The sequence below is a fragment of the Drosophila elegans genome, unplaced genomic scaffold, assembly GCF_018152505.1.
Source record: "Drosophila elegans isolate 14027-0461.03 unplaced genomic scaffold, ASM1815250v1 contig_814, whole genome shotgun sequence".
Classification (NCBI taxonomy): Eukaryota; Metazoa; Arthropoda; class Insecta; order Diptera; family Drosophilidae; genus Drosophila; species Drosophila elegans.
The window spans coordinates 13,890,728-13,904,398 of record NW_024546167.1 but is presented as its reverse complement, the minus strand read 5'-3'; the positions used below and the strand labels follow the sequence as shown (position 1 = coordinate 13,904,398).

At 40.2% G+C, this 13,671-nt stretch overlaps 5 protein-coding genes across 5 annotated transcripts; 2 read left to right on the top strand and 3 right to left on the bottom strand.

The window, feature by feature from the left end:
* Nucleotides 1-916: 916 nt before the first annotated feature.
* LOC108138716 lies at nt 917-1,672 on the top strand. The gene is made up of 2 exons (XM_041710398.1): nt 917-1,177; nt 1,275-1,672. Exon 1 carries the CDS (start codon nt 1,006-1,008, stop codon nt 1,174-1,176), a length of 171 nt encoding a protein of 56 aa, XP_041566332.1. The 5' UTR covers nt 917-1,005; the 3' UTR covers nt 1,177; nt 1,275-1,672.
* Nucleotides 1,673-3,803: 2,131 nt separating this feature from the next.
* Nucleotides 3,804-6,285, top strand: LOC108138628 (glutathione S-transferase C-terminal domain-containing protein homolog). The gene is made up of 4 exons (XM_017260915.2): nt 3,804-4,024; nt 4,092-4,261; nt 4,642-5,107; nt 5,168-6,285. Exons 1-4 carry the CDS (start codon nt 3,881-3,883, stop codon nt 6,143-6,145), a joined length of 1,758 nt encoding a protein of 585 aa, XP_017116404.2. The 5' UTR covers nt 3,804-3,880; the 3' UTR covers nt 6,146-6,285.
* Nucleotides 6,286-6,547: 262 nt separating this feature from the next.
* Nucleotides 6,548-7,263, bottom strand: LOC108138670 (NEDD8). The gene is made up of 3 exons (XM_017261012.2): nt 7,123-7,263; nt 6,831-6,961; nt 6,548-6,770 (listed from the first exon to the last, which is right to left on the bottom strand). The coding sequence occupies exons 1-3, from the start codon at nt 7,138-7,140 to the stop codon at nt 6,665-6,667; spliced, it is 255 nt and encodes an 84-aa protein (XP_017116501.1). The 5' UTR covers nt 7,141-7,263; the 3' UTR covers nt 6,548-6,664.
* A 334-nt stretch (nt 7,264-7,597) lies between these two features.
* Nucleotides 7,598-10,106, bottom strand: LOC108139048 (homocysteine S-methyltransferase). The gene is made up of 4 exons (XM_041710544.1): nt 9,937-10,106; nt 8,971-9,147; nt 8,725-8,904; nt 7,598-8,373 (listed from the first exon to the last, which is right to left on the bottom strand). Exons 2-4 carry the CDS (start codon nt 9,125-9,127, stop codon nt 7,715-7,717), a joined length of 996 nt encoding a protein of 331 aa, XP_041566478.1. The 5' UTR covers nt 9,128-9,147; nt 9,937-10,106; the 3' UTR covers nt 7,598-7,714.
* A 998-nt stretch (nt 10,107-11,104) lies between these two features.
* On the bottom strand, nt 11,105-13,243 carry LOC108139061 (homocysteine S-methyltransferase 2). Its single transcript, XM_017261682.2, has 2 exons — nt 12,451-13,243; nt 11,105-12,019 (listed from the first exon to the last, which is right to left on the bottom strand). The coding sequence occupies exons 1-2, from the start codon at nt 13,057-13,059 to the stop codon at nt 11,639-11,641; spliced, it is 990 nt and encodes a 329-aa protein (XP_017117171.1). The 5' UTR covers nt 13,060-13,243; the 3' UTR covers nt 11,105-11,638.
* Between the last annotated feature and the right edge of the window lie 428 nt (nt 13,244-13,671).

Genomic DNA, 13,671 nt, shown 5'->3' with positions numbered 1-13,671 from the left:
GGATTAGAACATGTTCAAAAATTGAGACGGATGTTTTCTTTCCTTGAATGGTTGTTTCCATTACTTTGTTCCGTATAGACAAAAAAAAACCTAAAACTATCAAAAAATAATAAATGCCTTACATACCTTAGATAAGCAACTTAATACAAATATTTTACATCATTTTTATTATTTTTTAGTTCTTGGCTTGATTTTTGTCAACACGAGACTTAATAATGGAAACTAATTTTAAGACGAGGTTAATATAATTTTAACAAGTCGCTTATTATTATTATTATTCATTTTTGTTGTTAATTTAATAAATTAAATTACAATTTTTGTTTTTTCAATAAACAAAATGAAAAGCTTACCAATTTGAATATTATATGTACGGGCACATGGATCTTATTTCTTTGTCATTTTGGCTCTCATATTTCAGAGCAACCCGACATCCAACATAAGTCATTGGTATGCCTGGAAGCTTGAAAAAATCCTTGAACATATTGACGAACCAGGAGTGCAGTAGCCGGAGCTGCATGTCTGTCGAAGTGTGGCACACATAACTGGAATAACTGCTGCCAAGTCAATGCCACATTATCGGGAACTGAAGTAGTTTTTTGGGGGTGGTGGCGGGAACTGGAGTGGAGTGCAGTGGATGAGGCGAAGTGGAAACACGACATTCATGGAGCCAACCATTAGAGGAAGCCTTGTTCAAGGTTGTGGGTTAGGAGGGCGGGAAGGGGTTGGAGGCAAGGGCAGGGGCAGGCTTAGTCGAGAAATCGGACAGAGGATGTGGCTCCAGTTGTCTGGCAATTGCTTAGACATTCCTGGAGCTCCCCAAGGCCGCTTTTGCTGCGGCACAGTGGCCAGAAAACCAACAAAAATTTTATTTGAAAATGTATTATGTTTTTTAACTAGATCCCCAGTAGGTCTTTCTTTCATTCGGTTGCCAAATTTCTAAGCATTTTTTTAAGTTTTAGACGCACGTTACTTCCGTTTGCTGTTGACCTTCTTAAATTCCCTACCATGGCAGTTGTACCAGTTACAATTCACACAATAAGACCCAATCCTCTACAAAGTCTGGAATTTCTATATGTGCCATTGCATTATAGTCTGCATGTGACTGCCACTCTGATCTCTTCCATTGGGAACTTCTTGTACCGCCTTTGGTCGCCGCCCTTGAGGAGATGTTGGTAATGTAAGTATACCCTTAGATATTATATTGTTTATTACGATCACATATCATCTTAATAAGTCTGGTATACTTGATACTTAATTCTCCACCATATCCACAGTGCCTCAGATGCTGAAGAAGCCTTAGTAAGGAGAGGTTAAAGAAGCCAGACTTGGACACCAAAGGAATTCGAAGCCGGGGAGGGACACGACATCAAGTGAGGCAGATGAAGAAGATGTTAGCCCGAGCGGATGCAAAAGTAAAGTTCGAGGAGGGACAAGGGACCGTGACCAGGACCAGTCTGGACTTAGGGCACTAACTTGAATCGGGAACGGGAGGAGGTGGAGTAGGATGAGGGCGATGGAATGGGAATACGAGAAGAGGCAGCATCAACAGCCACAGCAGCATAAACAAAACGACCAGCAGAACTGGAGGAACGGAAGAACCAGGCACTGAACCAAATTTAGCAAGTGTTTTATTTTACATTTTAAATTTAAATAAAAAAAATGATTGGTGAAATTTATTGGCTTTTATTAGTTTTAAATATATTGACATATTTTAACTCTTTTTCCGCTCTTAAGACGTGGGTCGGGGCACCTTTTTTAAATATACTCCTAGTCCGGACGGATTACAAAATATAAATAAAAGGAAGATTTGTCTTTTCGTTTGAAACCATTGTCCTTCGGAATTCAGGATCGACAGCGTTAATGATATAAATTAACATGAGTAAATAAATCATTTAATCAACCACTGTGTAAAATTTGTACAAATTTCGTCAAGCCATCTTACGAAACATTTTGTACTCTTTCCAAAACCGCACCGTTTTCAGGAACTAAAGGATTATATTTTTCAGTGCGTCGGACCCTGGGAGCAGACTCAATGCAACAATGAAGAAAAAAACGGAAAAAAAAGGCAGTGTGTGTGTGAGCGATTCTCCGGCTGTCTCTTGTTGAAATTCTCCCCATCCTCTTCCTCTTCTTCATGGGAAAATTCAGGCCGTGGGAATACATGTGAAATTTCGATGGTGTCCGGGAACAGGCGAGCAGCAGCGATGGAAAGATACATGAGAAGCAGTTAGAGCAGTAAGGCACCCCCTTTGCCAGCCACTTCCACTTCCCATTCCCATGCCGATTCCCATGTACTGTGTATACATATTATATTCCCCATGTCATTCCAAGCGAAAAAGAATTCTAAGCCAGAGCGAGAGGGCCAGAGTGTGTTGGGTTGCATGTCTTTGGAGAAGGGCCCCATAACGAGTGGGCGAGTGCAAGGGAGACGACTGATACTGGGAGCCCTTTAATGTTGCTCCCCTGAACCTGGATGTTTGTGCAACATTTTGTGGCCTCTGCCCTAGAGCACAGATTTTAACGGAACAACTTCGAGCAGGCGCACAGTATTTAAAACGCAGCGATCTCATACTGCAGCATGTTGCATGTTACCACCATGTTTCTCCCTCTTAAAACCGATTATCTGCGCCGGCGAAACTCCGATTTTTCAGCTAACAAAGGGAAAGGGCCAAGGTTATTTCCCGAGGCCATCATTAGTGTAGAAGGTTTCGTTTCGATTAGAAATTGCAGCAGGCACTCAGCAAAATGCAGCAGGCAAATGGAACAGTCCGATTTTCAGTCGGTTTCACTCTTTCCTTCCACCATTCCCTATTACCACTACCATTACCTTATGCCCATTCCCCATTCCTTGGGCACATTGTTCCTCAGGTTAATACTCTTCAATTTTACCTTCCCTAAAATATTGAACATTTTTCTGTACTCACTTTTTAAAATTAGATTTAAATTTCTAGAGGTTTGAAGTCTCTTATTTAAATTCGTTCTGTTCATCACAGCATTATTTGAAGAAATTAAATTGTTTCTTAACTCCAGATAATTTTAAGGGTACCGATATCAAAACTAACTTATTTAAACTTTTCTTTTGTTGATTGAAATGTTAAATATTAAAAAAATATATAAAATAAATCATATAAACGTTTTAACAGCAGGTATAAGACCATTCGTGAGAGAAGTGTATGGGCAAGAATTATGTTGCCCTTTTTGCTGAGCCAGAAGAACGGCGGCAACAAGAACTTCTTTATTTTTAGCCACTAGCCATGGCGGCCTGAGAGGGGGAGTTGGGGAGAAAAAGAATGAAAATGGCAGAAACCAAAAAAAAGTGGACGGTCAAAAAGGCGGACCAAAACGAGTATTTGCTACCTCGAAAAGGATTGCAGAAACCACGATTAGGATTTTTATATATGCATATAAATAAGAGCTACTTTATTTTTAAAAAAAACATTTTCTTATTAAACGTATTTAATTTAAAATTACAACTCCTTGTATTTAAGTATTGGTATATCAACGTTAATGTTACTTTATTTTTAGCACTTGGGGTTTAATCAAGGCATTAATCTTTAAACTACATTTAAAAGCTTTCCTCAACAAAAAAGGTAAATAAAAAATTAAAAGAGTAAGTCGGGGAATATTTTAAAATCAAATTTTCATCAAATTTTGATAGTTCGTTAATTAACATGCGGTTTGTAAATTTTTAAATTAAAATTGCGCGCCGATTGTGCAAGCTGTTTAACAATCGATAACATATATAACTATCGCTCTTTACGCAGACAGGTGAATGGCTCTCTTTCTTCTTCCTTTTGTTTGCCCCCCAGCTGGTTCTTATTTCCTCGCTCGTTTATTTTATTTTGGGTTTTTGTTTAGTTCCCAATTTGTTAATGAAACTATGGATCAGTTGTACCTGGAGATCGAAATCAGCACGCAGAAGGAGACCACAATCTACACCAGTGTATCATCGTTTTTGGCCTTGTATACGTATCAATTCCTGGACGATCCGAAAAATGTGCGGGTCAACTTCGTTTCCACTAAGGTTTGATAAGTGCTTTACAAACTAGCTGAAAGAATGTTTATTAACCCCATAACCATTGTCCACCAAGATTGAGGGCGGTAAGATAGCTTTAAGGAGCTCGCAGCTGCGGAAGGAGCTCACGGATCAGCACATCACGTGCCGGGAGGCCGCATCCCTGCCCGCCATCCGAGATTTGAAACTTCCCATCTACGAGAAGGATGGAAATACGTATATTGCAGGAACCTGTGCTGTTTGCAGGTTGGTCAACGTTATTAAACCCTAGTCAGATTATTTAAAGACTAGGTTTGATCTATTAATTACCATTGGGCTCAGAAATAAAGGTTATGTACAGAAGAACACTGAAGTGTTTAAGATTTAGATCTACCTATTATCTGAAATTGGTCAACACAAAACTGTATCTTGTTTAATTATCCTCAATTAAACTGTTGTTAGTATTGTATTTTCCTGTTAATTTAATATTTCTTGTTACTTATTTATTAAAAGAATTTTTGTTTATAAATTGATATTTTTATTTAAATATCTTCTTAGTTTAAGCCTTAACCTTAGTTCTCGTTATCTTTTTTTTTTTTAATTCCCAATAGTAGATATAATTTGGTAACACAATTCTTTAATTTCAGAGAGCTGATTTCCAGGCAATCGAATGAGGAGCTAAAGAAATTGTTGGGCTTCAAGGGCAGTTGCCTTTTGGCTCCATCAGAAGCTTCGATTTGGACCAGGTTCTGTGAGGTTGATGTGGTGGATGTTGTGAGTAATATTCACAATGGTCAAATTTTGGACTCCGTGCCCCCGGAAGTGGTGAGATTCGAGCAACATATGAACGAGCCGGTGAGGATGCACAACATCTATAAGCAGGCCAGGGAACAGGCCAATCAGACAGAGAATGGCGGCACAGTAAAGAGGAGGGAGCGAGTGCAGATCAAGTGCACCACGCCCAAGGAAGAGCTGCTTATAGAGCACCGATTCGCCGAGGGCATTAGCTTCACCATTGCCGATCTCATCTTATATCCCCTGTTAAGAATCGTCTTCCAGCATTGCGGGCAGATGCTGCCCCATTTCCCTCTCACCAGTACCTGGTTTAGCGAGGTGAGTAAAAAGACCTCCCTTTAATTTGCCTTTAAATACCTAAAAAGTTACCAATTTCAGATTGATGCCTTTGATGGCAAGTGCGCCAGAATCCTGAGGGAGCTATATGTGCCACAGGTAGTAAGGACACCTCCCGGCGACCTGGGAATCCCCGACTGCGAGGCCACCAGTCTCTACAAGGCCGATCCCAAGCGATACAAGCCACGCAACCGCGTTTACACCAGTCAGTTGGAGGTGGAAGCAGCCCTGGGAAAACTTTCCCCGCTGCAGCTGCAATTCAACTCGGATTCGGAGCGCACCTACGGCCAGCAGCTCATCGACTGGGAGCAGATCGAGCCCACGCATGCCAAGAGTTCAGCGCTGCCCAAGGAGCGACTCGCACGCAAGCGACAACAGCTGGAGAACATGGCAAATGCTGTGGTTTCTTTAGCTCAGCCTGGGGATCGCATCGTGGACTTCTGCAGCGGCACAGGACACTTGGCCATTCTGCTGGCCCTCAAACTGCCAAAGTGCACCATTATTGTGATGGAAAACAAAGCCTTTTCCCTGCTCCAAGCCCAAAAGAGGACCGTCGAATTGGGCTTAAGCAACTGCGTCTTCTACCAATGCAATATAGATTACTTTGTGGGAGGATTCGAGATCGGGGCCTCGCTGCACGCCTGTGGAACTGCCACGGATATTGTTCTGCAGCAGTGTCGCCGGGCCAAGGCGCACTTTGTGTGCTGTCCCTGTTGCTACGGATCCCTGCAACCCATGCCGCACATCTCGTACCCACTGAGCGAAGCGTTTCAAGGGGTTTTGGGCACAAAGGACTACCTGTACATCGCCCATTCGGCGGATCAGGCGCACGAGATGGGCACCACCAACTGCAAGCCGGAGACGACGCTCCAGGGACTCCACTGCATGGCCGTGGTGGACACCGATCGCCAGCTGCAGGCGGAGGAGGCGGGCTACCAAGTGATCCTCACGCGCCTGAAGCCCGAGCAGTGCACGCCAAAGAATCACCTGCTAGTCGGACGTTTTGTTAAACAGAACTGAACTCACAAACTGCCACTGATACAAAATAAATGCATTTTTATATACTTTTCAAAGCCTGAGTCATCATTACGATGCGTCAATAATGCGTCTGCCTGAATATTTAAATTAAATCAGATTTTTTTGTTAATTAAAGAGTGAAATTCCTGTTTTCATTTTTGGATACTATTTCAAAATACTTTTTAAAACTTTTAGTTTTTTGTTTTTATTGTATTTAGTATATGGCTGAATCTATGAAACATAAATTAAAATGTGCAATTTATTGATTCTTTTATGAAATTGTTTTTAAAACTTTACAAAAATGATCATAAAAAGGTCTAGGAAACAATTTAAGTTTGGTTTCATTTGAATCCTATTCTGATTTTCACTTTAGCCTAGTTTTCCCTTAAGCGAATACAGATTTGATAGTTTTATATGTTATACTTTAATCCGATGCTTCTCAAGCTAAATATATTTGAATGCATTTTATATGAGTGTGTTCTCCAATTTAAAACAGTCTGTTTAAACAAGTTCCGGCATTAGTTATAGACAGTTTATCAGGATGGAATCACCGCCTCGCAGAGCCAGGACCAAATGGAGGACAGACCCACCTTGCACCTTGTAGTCGGCTGCGGTTTTATCATCATTCCTGGATGGGATTACATGCGGAATTAGTTTAAATCAAAGGCGTAGTTCCTAAAACACTTACATTTGCTTGCCGGAGAAAATGAGACGCTGTTGTTGCGGCGGAATGCCCTCCTTTTCTTCCACGCGCTCCTTAATGCGATCCACCTTGTCCGTGGGCTCTATGTCGATTTCGATTTCCTTGCCGGTCAGAGTCTTTCAGAAATATAACACATATTAACATTAATATTATTTTGGAACCCATTCAATATAAACTTTTATATCCCTCGCTTTTGTTGTTGTTTGAAGTGACGCTTGGCCCGGGGGTTACAACTCATTAGTATCCCACATTGTGGCTAGTATAACTTTCCACTCACCTTTACTTTGATCAACATTTTGTGTGTGTTAAAAGTAACCTGTTCTGTGAAATTACTAAATTATCTACAACTTTTTGCTAATTTTCACAGCTGGCTGTTTTTTTGGCTGTCACTCGTTCGGCGTTGAATCGATTACAGGCGAACTGGAGCTGTCAAAACATCGATGACACTATCGATAGTTTGGAATTTTGTGATTTAGAGTCACTATCGATAATTTGCTTCGTTGTGACTGGCAAAATGTAGTGCAGTCGATGGTTCGATTTATTTATGGCGCCAATTTTTTAAAAATTATAATATTAAAAGTTTTGGGTGGTCTCTCAATTCATTAAATGATTTAAAACAGTTTTCATGTTCCAAAAATAAAAAAATATTTATAGTACCGATTACTCTTATTTCTTTTTTGAATCGAAACCAGTTAGAAAATGTTGAATTTTTTTTGTGAATTGATTAAATAAAAATTAAGACCACTAATAGCTTCTATCTTACTTGTATTTATTTAAATTAAATCTAAATCTTAATACCTATTAACAAAGACTAATTCGAAATGCATTTTGTTCTGTTCGAAGTAACTGAGATCCCCAGTGTTGTGGTTCTAGGAGAGCTTCTTCTGCTTGTTCCAGTTCCGAATGGCCTCCCCAATGTTGCGGATATCCCTCGCATAGGTTCGACAGCACCCGCCGATGACCTTGGCCCCCAGTTGCGCCCACTCGGGGACGTAGTTGGCGAGGGGCACACAGTGCTCCTTTCCCTGCCAGCCGTTGACCACGTCGTAAACTTCTCCACTGTTCGGGTACACCACCAGGGGAATCTGCTCAGCCACCTGGCGATCTCCGTTCAAACTCTTGAACAGAGGAGTCACAAATTTGGGATGCACACAATTTACCCCGATGGCCAGACATTTATCCTGGGCATTTCGCTCCGCCAAAAAGTCCCAGATCGCATTTGCCGCATCCGCAAAAGTCTCGCCGTGGGCCAAAGTGCTCTCATCCTTGCACTGGAAGGCCACCCAGAACTTCACGTCCGGATAGTCATCGCACAGCATCTCCACCAGAGCCTCAGCCTCCATCTGGCAGGGAATCGTCTCGATGGCCAGTGCATCCACGCCGGCCTCCAAACAGGCTTCGATCCGCACGCGATGCCAGTCCGTAATCTCCTTAACGGGCACATAGTCGGCATAGCTGCCGGTGTACTCCGATCCATCGTGCAGGTGGGCGCCAAAAGGTCCAATCGACGCGATGATCAATGGGTAGCCTGAAAATAAAGTTTGTTTTTTAATTATCAAAATATAAAATAATGCAATTAATTAAAGCAGTTTTGTAAATTAGCATTTTAATAATCTGTGTACACTAAAAGGCATATAATATTTCTTGAAATAATAATAATTTAATAATTTCTTGAAATAATAAAAAAATAAAAACAAAAGCAAATAATTAAAACAATTAAATGCTGATTGAATTAAACAAATCAAAGTTTAATTAAAAAGACCATCAAATCTTAAACATCCTTCCTCATACCCCCAATAAAAATCAATCTAAAATCCTGTGCTAGTACAACATCATCAGATTTTAGATATATTAGTTCCACCGGGATATCTGGACTTACCTTCCGGAATGGCCAGCTGGGCCTGATAGCACTCCGTGAGATAGCGCTCCTTGGCAATGTGCGCCAAACGGACCGTGTTCCTAATCAACTCGATGCTCTGCTCCTCGTCCAATTCCAGATACTCCATATAGCCCTCGACACTGGACTGATAGGTGTTCGTGAGGATTATATCGGCTCCATCTATTATTTTCAGGGGGGAAGTTAAGTTAGTCTCCTGCTAATTGCTCCTAGCAACCAGGTGCTCACTCTGCAGAAAATCCAGGTGGGTGCTGATAATGGCCGCCGGATTGGTGGCATTAAACCGGGCACTCCACAGCGGATCCCCGTCCACAGAGTTGCCCACATGCACGGTCATCTGGGTGCCGAAACCGCCATCCTTCACCAGCACGCGCGTCAATCCCATGGTTACAATTCACAAGGTTACTGAAAGGGGAGGGGACTAAGCTAAATTATTTATTAGTTACATTTTCCTACGTCAGCGCAATAGGAGATAATTAATATGTACACATTTGTTATATGAGCCCCGACATCTGGCCGACTGCTTATCGAATAAGGTTTGATTCAGCAACAATGTTGCATCTGTGCTTTGGCACAGTTGTTTACTAACTTAACTAACTTATCACCCATTTTTCTAGTTCATCGAACTTGGCACAACGGAAGTCAAGTGCACTGACAACTTAAGAAGTACTTTCTAGAAAATACGGCTAACTACGATAAGGGTAGTTCGAAATGCACTACATAGTTTGTGGCGGGCCAATTAAGCTTATTCGAATACTAACTTTTAATCAGTTGCGTGTTCAAATATTTTTGCTTAATATTATTAATGATAAAAAAAAAGTAAAGTATGATTCGTAAGTTTTATAAATTTTTTTAAGTACAAAAAAATTACTTTTTAAAAAACAAATAACCACAAATTAGATTTGATTTTCATTTTTGATTTTTTTTTAAATATTAATATCAATCAAAATAAGATTATAACACAATTTATATATCCCAAAATTTTAGATTTTATTTATTAAGCCTTTCATATTGTTTTAAACGTTTTAAGTATTAAGTATAATTTATGCTTGAAATAAATAGAGCAAGAATGTATTTTGATAAAAGTTTATTTTTTAAGACTTTTAGATAAATTAGATACTTCTTTTGCGAGTCTAAGCACCCTTTGTCAGGGAATCAATTTGACAGCTAGACAGCCACAAACACAACACTCACCTTGGAAGCTTATTTATAGGGCTTGTAAATCGCTAGAGTCAATAACAACTTTCATAGACGCTAGACTGGCGGTTATCAAGCTATTGCTTTGGTTTTTTTGTAGAGAACCCTCAGACTGTTGGATATGATCTATCGCACTGGGTGCTCGTCGAACGTTTAAGTGTTTTACAACGCGTCGAGGGGCTTTTATACCTTCTGGCACCAGCCAGCAGCCACCAGCCACTCAGCTGTGAGGGTTGGCTTATCAGGGCGAAATTAATAAATAAAATTTATAACAAAACAAAATAAAACGGCAAACACAAACATGAGAGTGCCCCCACCAAGTGTTACTTTCTGGGTGATAACACGGGTGCACAGCTGCCAGACGCTGGCCAGCCAGATTGAGATTGTCCGGATTGGATGGTTGGATTGTCCGGGTTGACAGAGCCTCCTCCACCTCCACCTCCACATCCACAGTACAAGGCTGATGAAATCTTCAGATCGTCAGAGTGCGTGGTCCAGGTCTCCGAGCGATGCCACTCGGAATATGCTGCTCCTCTGGATGGATCTCGGCTAAATCGACGTCGATAACCTCTGGGAGCCGACTTGGATCACCATGTACTTGGTTTATTGACTCTGCCTCCATCAGAGGGTAACAGCGGGTGCTTCCAATAGCACAAGATTATGGCTCAAAAATAAATTGATTAATTGAATAAATTAAATAATTCAAGGCCTTTCTTTAGGTAAACAAACATGAACACATTTCAAATAACAAAACAATTTTTGACGTTTTGAATTAGACTATGGACCAAAAATTAATTAAGGTAAACAACCAGAAACGCATTTAAAATAACAAAAAAAACTCAATTTTTTCTATGATTTAAAATATACTGATAACTAGAATAACATATTTTTACTTTAAAATATATTAAAAGTTGCTGAGATCTCTTAATTAACTTTCTTTACTTATAATTAAGGGGTATAATGTGGCTGTAATGTATAATGTAGCTAAACAAAACCACTAACTTATTTCCCTAACAAAAATTTTAAGCTTTGCTTTAAGAAAATTAAAATGAATAAAACATATTTTTTAAGAGCCTGTTTTAAGCGTTATATATGTTTTAGTATTAGAAACATTTGCCATCACCAGATTACCACGTGTTAAATCAAGGATAAATCAGTGATATTATTTATGCATTTTATTTCTTAAATGTTTATTTCCATACATAAATTCTTGCAAATATAAAATCTCCTTTTGATTTTAGAGCTTAGGTACGATAAGTTCACTTAAATCTAGTTTAACAAGATGTATGTGATTAAGTTGAAATATTAAGTACAAAATAAACATTCGTTTCACGAGGGAAAATGCACTTTGATATGTATAAGTTGAATCAGAGATTGCTCCGATTTGGATTCGGACTTAAATTGAGCTAGGTTTGCGAAAACGGTCGCTTGGTGACGGTGACCGCCAGCTCCGATTCCCATCGCATCCCATCCCCTGTCCCCCACCCACTTGTTTACCTTTGGTCCGCCCGCTTAATCTGTTTTCGTCTCCCAGCCGTCGACGCTTTATTCCACTCTGATTAGGCTGCCCATCTGATCTAAGTACATTTAGCACACCATTGTATGTATTTAGCACACTAAATAGGTCTAGGTCTAGTCACACTAAACGGCTTTCGCATCATCGACAAGGCAGCTATCAGTGCTCGGAGTGGTCGACTGATTACGGCGTTATGTTGAGGCTATCGATGTACTTGCGGATCGCCAGTACATCCGTTGGATAGACCCGGCAACAGCCGCCTACGATGCGAACGCCCAGCTGGATCCATTCGGGCACAAACCTGACCACTTCCTCGCCAGTTCCCGTCCACTCCTCTTGATCCGCATCGTAGATTTCTCCCCGATTGCTGTAGACCACCAGCGGAATGCGATCCGATCCTGCGGCTTTGGTGAAGGATTTTAGCAAAGGCGTCACAAATAGTGGGTTCACACAGTTGATCCCGATTCCAAAGAGCCTGTCCTCCGCCTTCCGGTTCTGGACCAAACGCCACACGGTGAGAGCCGCCTTCGCAAAGGATTCACCACTCGCCAGATGCTCTTCATCCTGAAAATATAAACTATACATTTTTACTAGGGTCTAATTTCAAGTGGAATATTAAATACTCGTAATAAACTAATTCCTTTAACCATTCTAAGTATTTCTTAAATTAAAATATTTTACAAAAATATATAAAAATGTAAATTTAAATACAAATAATTATTTTTATATCCCATTTTAGTATAATATAACTTTTCTAACTAGAAATTTTGTTAACTTAATCCTTATGTAGCAACAAAATAAAAACCTCAGTTTATTTGCTTGCTAAACTAGAGGTCATGTTTGTTTATAGTAATTCTATAACACAAAGTTTTAGAAAAGCTTTCATCACACGTGCAAAAATTTAAAAAATAATTTAAAAGCTCAAAATTTTGTTAAATATAATAATTTAATTTCTATAATTTTTTTGTTATTTTCGTCTAATCACTACTACTCACCTTGCACTGAAAGGAGACCCAAAACTTGGTGTCCGGACAGTTGTCCAGTACGAATTCGGTGACTGCCTCCGCTTCCAACTGGCAGGGCAGGGTTTCCAGGGCCAGTCCATCGACTCCGGCTGCCAAGCAAATCTCGATTCTGGTCCTGTGCCACGTCTGAAGCTGCTCCTTGGTTATCTTGTCCGCATAATTGCCGGAATATTCGGATCCGTCGTGCAGGCAGGCGCCAAAAGGTCCAATCGAGCCCAAAATCAGGGGCAGAGGCGAGTCTGATCCCAAACCGGTTTCCTTTAGGTACTGTTCTTTGGCCTCCTTGGCCAGCTGGACACTCCTTTGGATCAGTTCCACACCCCGCTCTTGGCTCACACCCAGGTGCTTGACGAAGCCCTCCACGCTGGACTGATATGTGTTGGTTAGAATGATGTCCGCTCCAATGCGCAGAAAATCCAGATGTGTTTGGATCACAGCCTTCGGATTGGTGGCATCAAATCGGGAGCCCCACAAGGGGTCTCCATCGACCTTTTCGGTAACATTCCTGGCCAATTGCGATGAGAATCCGCCGCACTTGACCAGAATTCCCTTGCTGCTCCAATAGTGGTTCTCCTCCATGGCTTCTCTGGCCTACGTGATTCGCTCAACTGCAGAATTTTCCAACTGACGATACGACTGTATTTTGTATCTGACAGATACGTGATATTCTGAGTTTTGTCGACTAGGAATTTTATTATTTTTGTCGGATTTTTTCGCTTGGGTTGGCAACTTTTTCCGCTTATCTTGTGTGAGTTTTCACAATGCAATATCTCACTAACACTTCCACAAAGCTCAGCTGTTCTTTGTTTACGAAAGCTTACTAGCTACAGTGAACAGTCGATGGAGAAAACATTTTAAGAAATTAAGTCTATTTTATTCTTAAGAATGTGTAATATTGATGAAAATTATATATGCATATATAACTAGGCCTAAACAAATTCCCAATTGCGTTTTAAGTTTAAATATTTTAATATTTAGAGACAGGAAATATTCAAAATTAATATAATAAAATGTTTTTACAAATTTGGTAATTAAAAAAAATGTAGAAAATGTTTTACAAAATATAAAAACAATTAATTTAAATTGAGTTCATACTGTATGTGTGCACGATTTCAATGGCATCATTGTCATAAGAGTACAAAAATAGCAAGAAGCAGTTGAAGAGGAGGAAAGTATAAGTACCTTAATATA

Coding starts and splice junctions, on each gene's coding strand:
- LOC108138716 (XM_041710398.1), top strand. CDS start 1,006: ATGGCAGTTGTACCAGTTACAATTCACACAATAAGACCCAATCCTCTA.
- LOC108138628 (XM_017260915.2), top strand. CDS start 3,881: ATGGATCAGTTGTACCTGGAGATCGAAATCAGCACGCAGAAGGAGACC. Junction 4,262..4,641: donor GGAACCTGTGCTGTTTGCAG/GTTGGTCAACGT, acceptor CTTTAATTTCAG/AGAGCTGATTTCCAGGCAAT. Junction 5,108..5,167: donor CCAGTACCTGGTTTAGCGAG/GTGAGTAAAAAG, acceptor TACCAATTTCAG/ATTGATGCCTTTGATGGCAA.
- LOC108138670 (XM_017261012.2), bottom strand. Junction 6,771..6,830: donor ATTTTCTCCGGCAAGCAAAT/GTAAGTGTTTTA, acceptor AATCCCATCCAG/GAATGATGATAAAACCGCAG.
- LOC108139048 (XM_041710544.1), bottom strand. CDS start 9,127: ATGGGATTGACGCGCGTGCTGGTGAAGGATGGCGGTTTCGGCACCCAG. Junction 8,905..8,970: donor CCACCTGGATTTTCTGCAGA/GTGAGCACCTGG, acceptor TGAAAATAATAG/ATGGAGCCGATATAATCCTC. Junction 8,374..8,724: donor CCAGCTGGCCATTCCGGAAG/GTAAGTCCAGAT, acceptor CTTTATTTTCAG/GCTACCCATTGATCATCGCG.
- LOC108139061 (XM_017261682.2), bottom strand. CDS start 13,059: ATGGAGGAGAACCACTATTGGAGCAGCAAGGGAATTCTGGTCAAGTGC. Junction 12,020..12,450: donor GGGTCTCCTTTCAGTGCAAG/GTGAGTAGTAGT, acceptor TTATATTTTCAG/GATGAAGAGCATCTGGCGAG.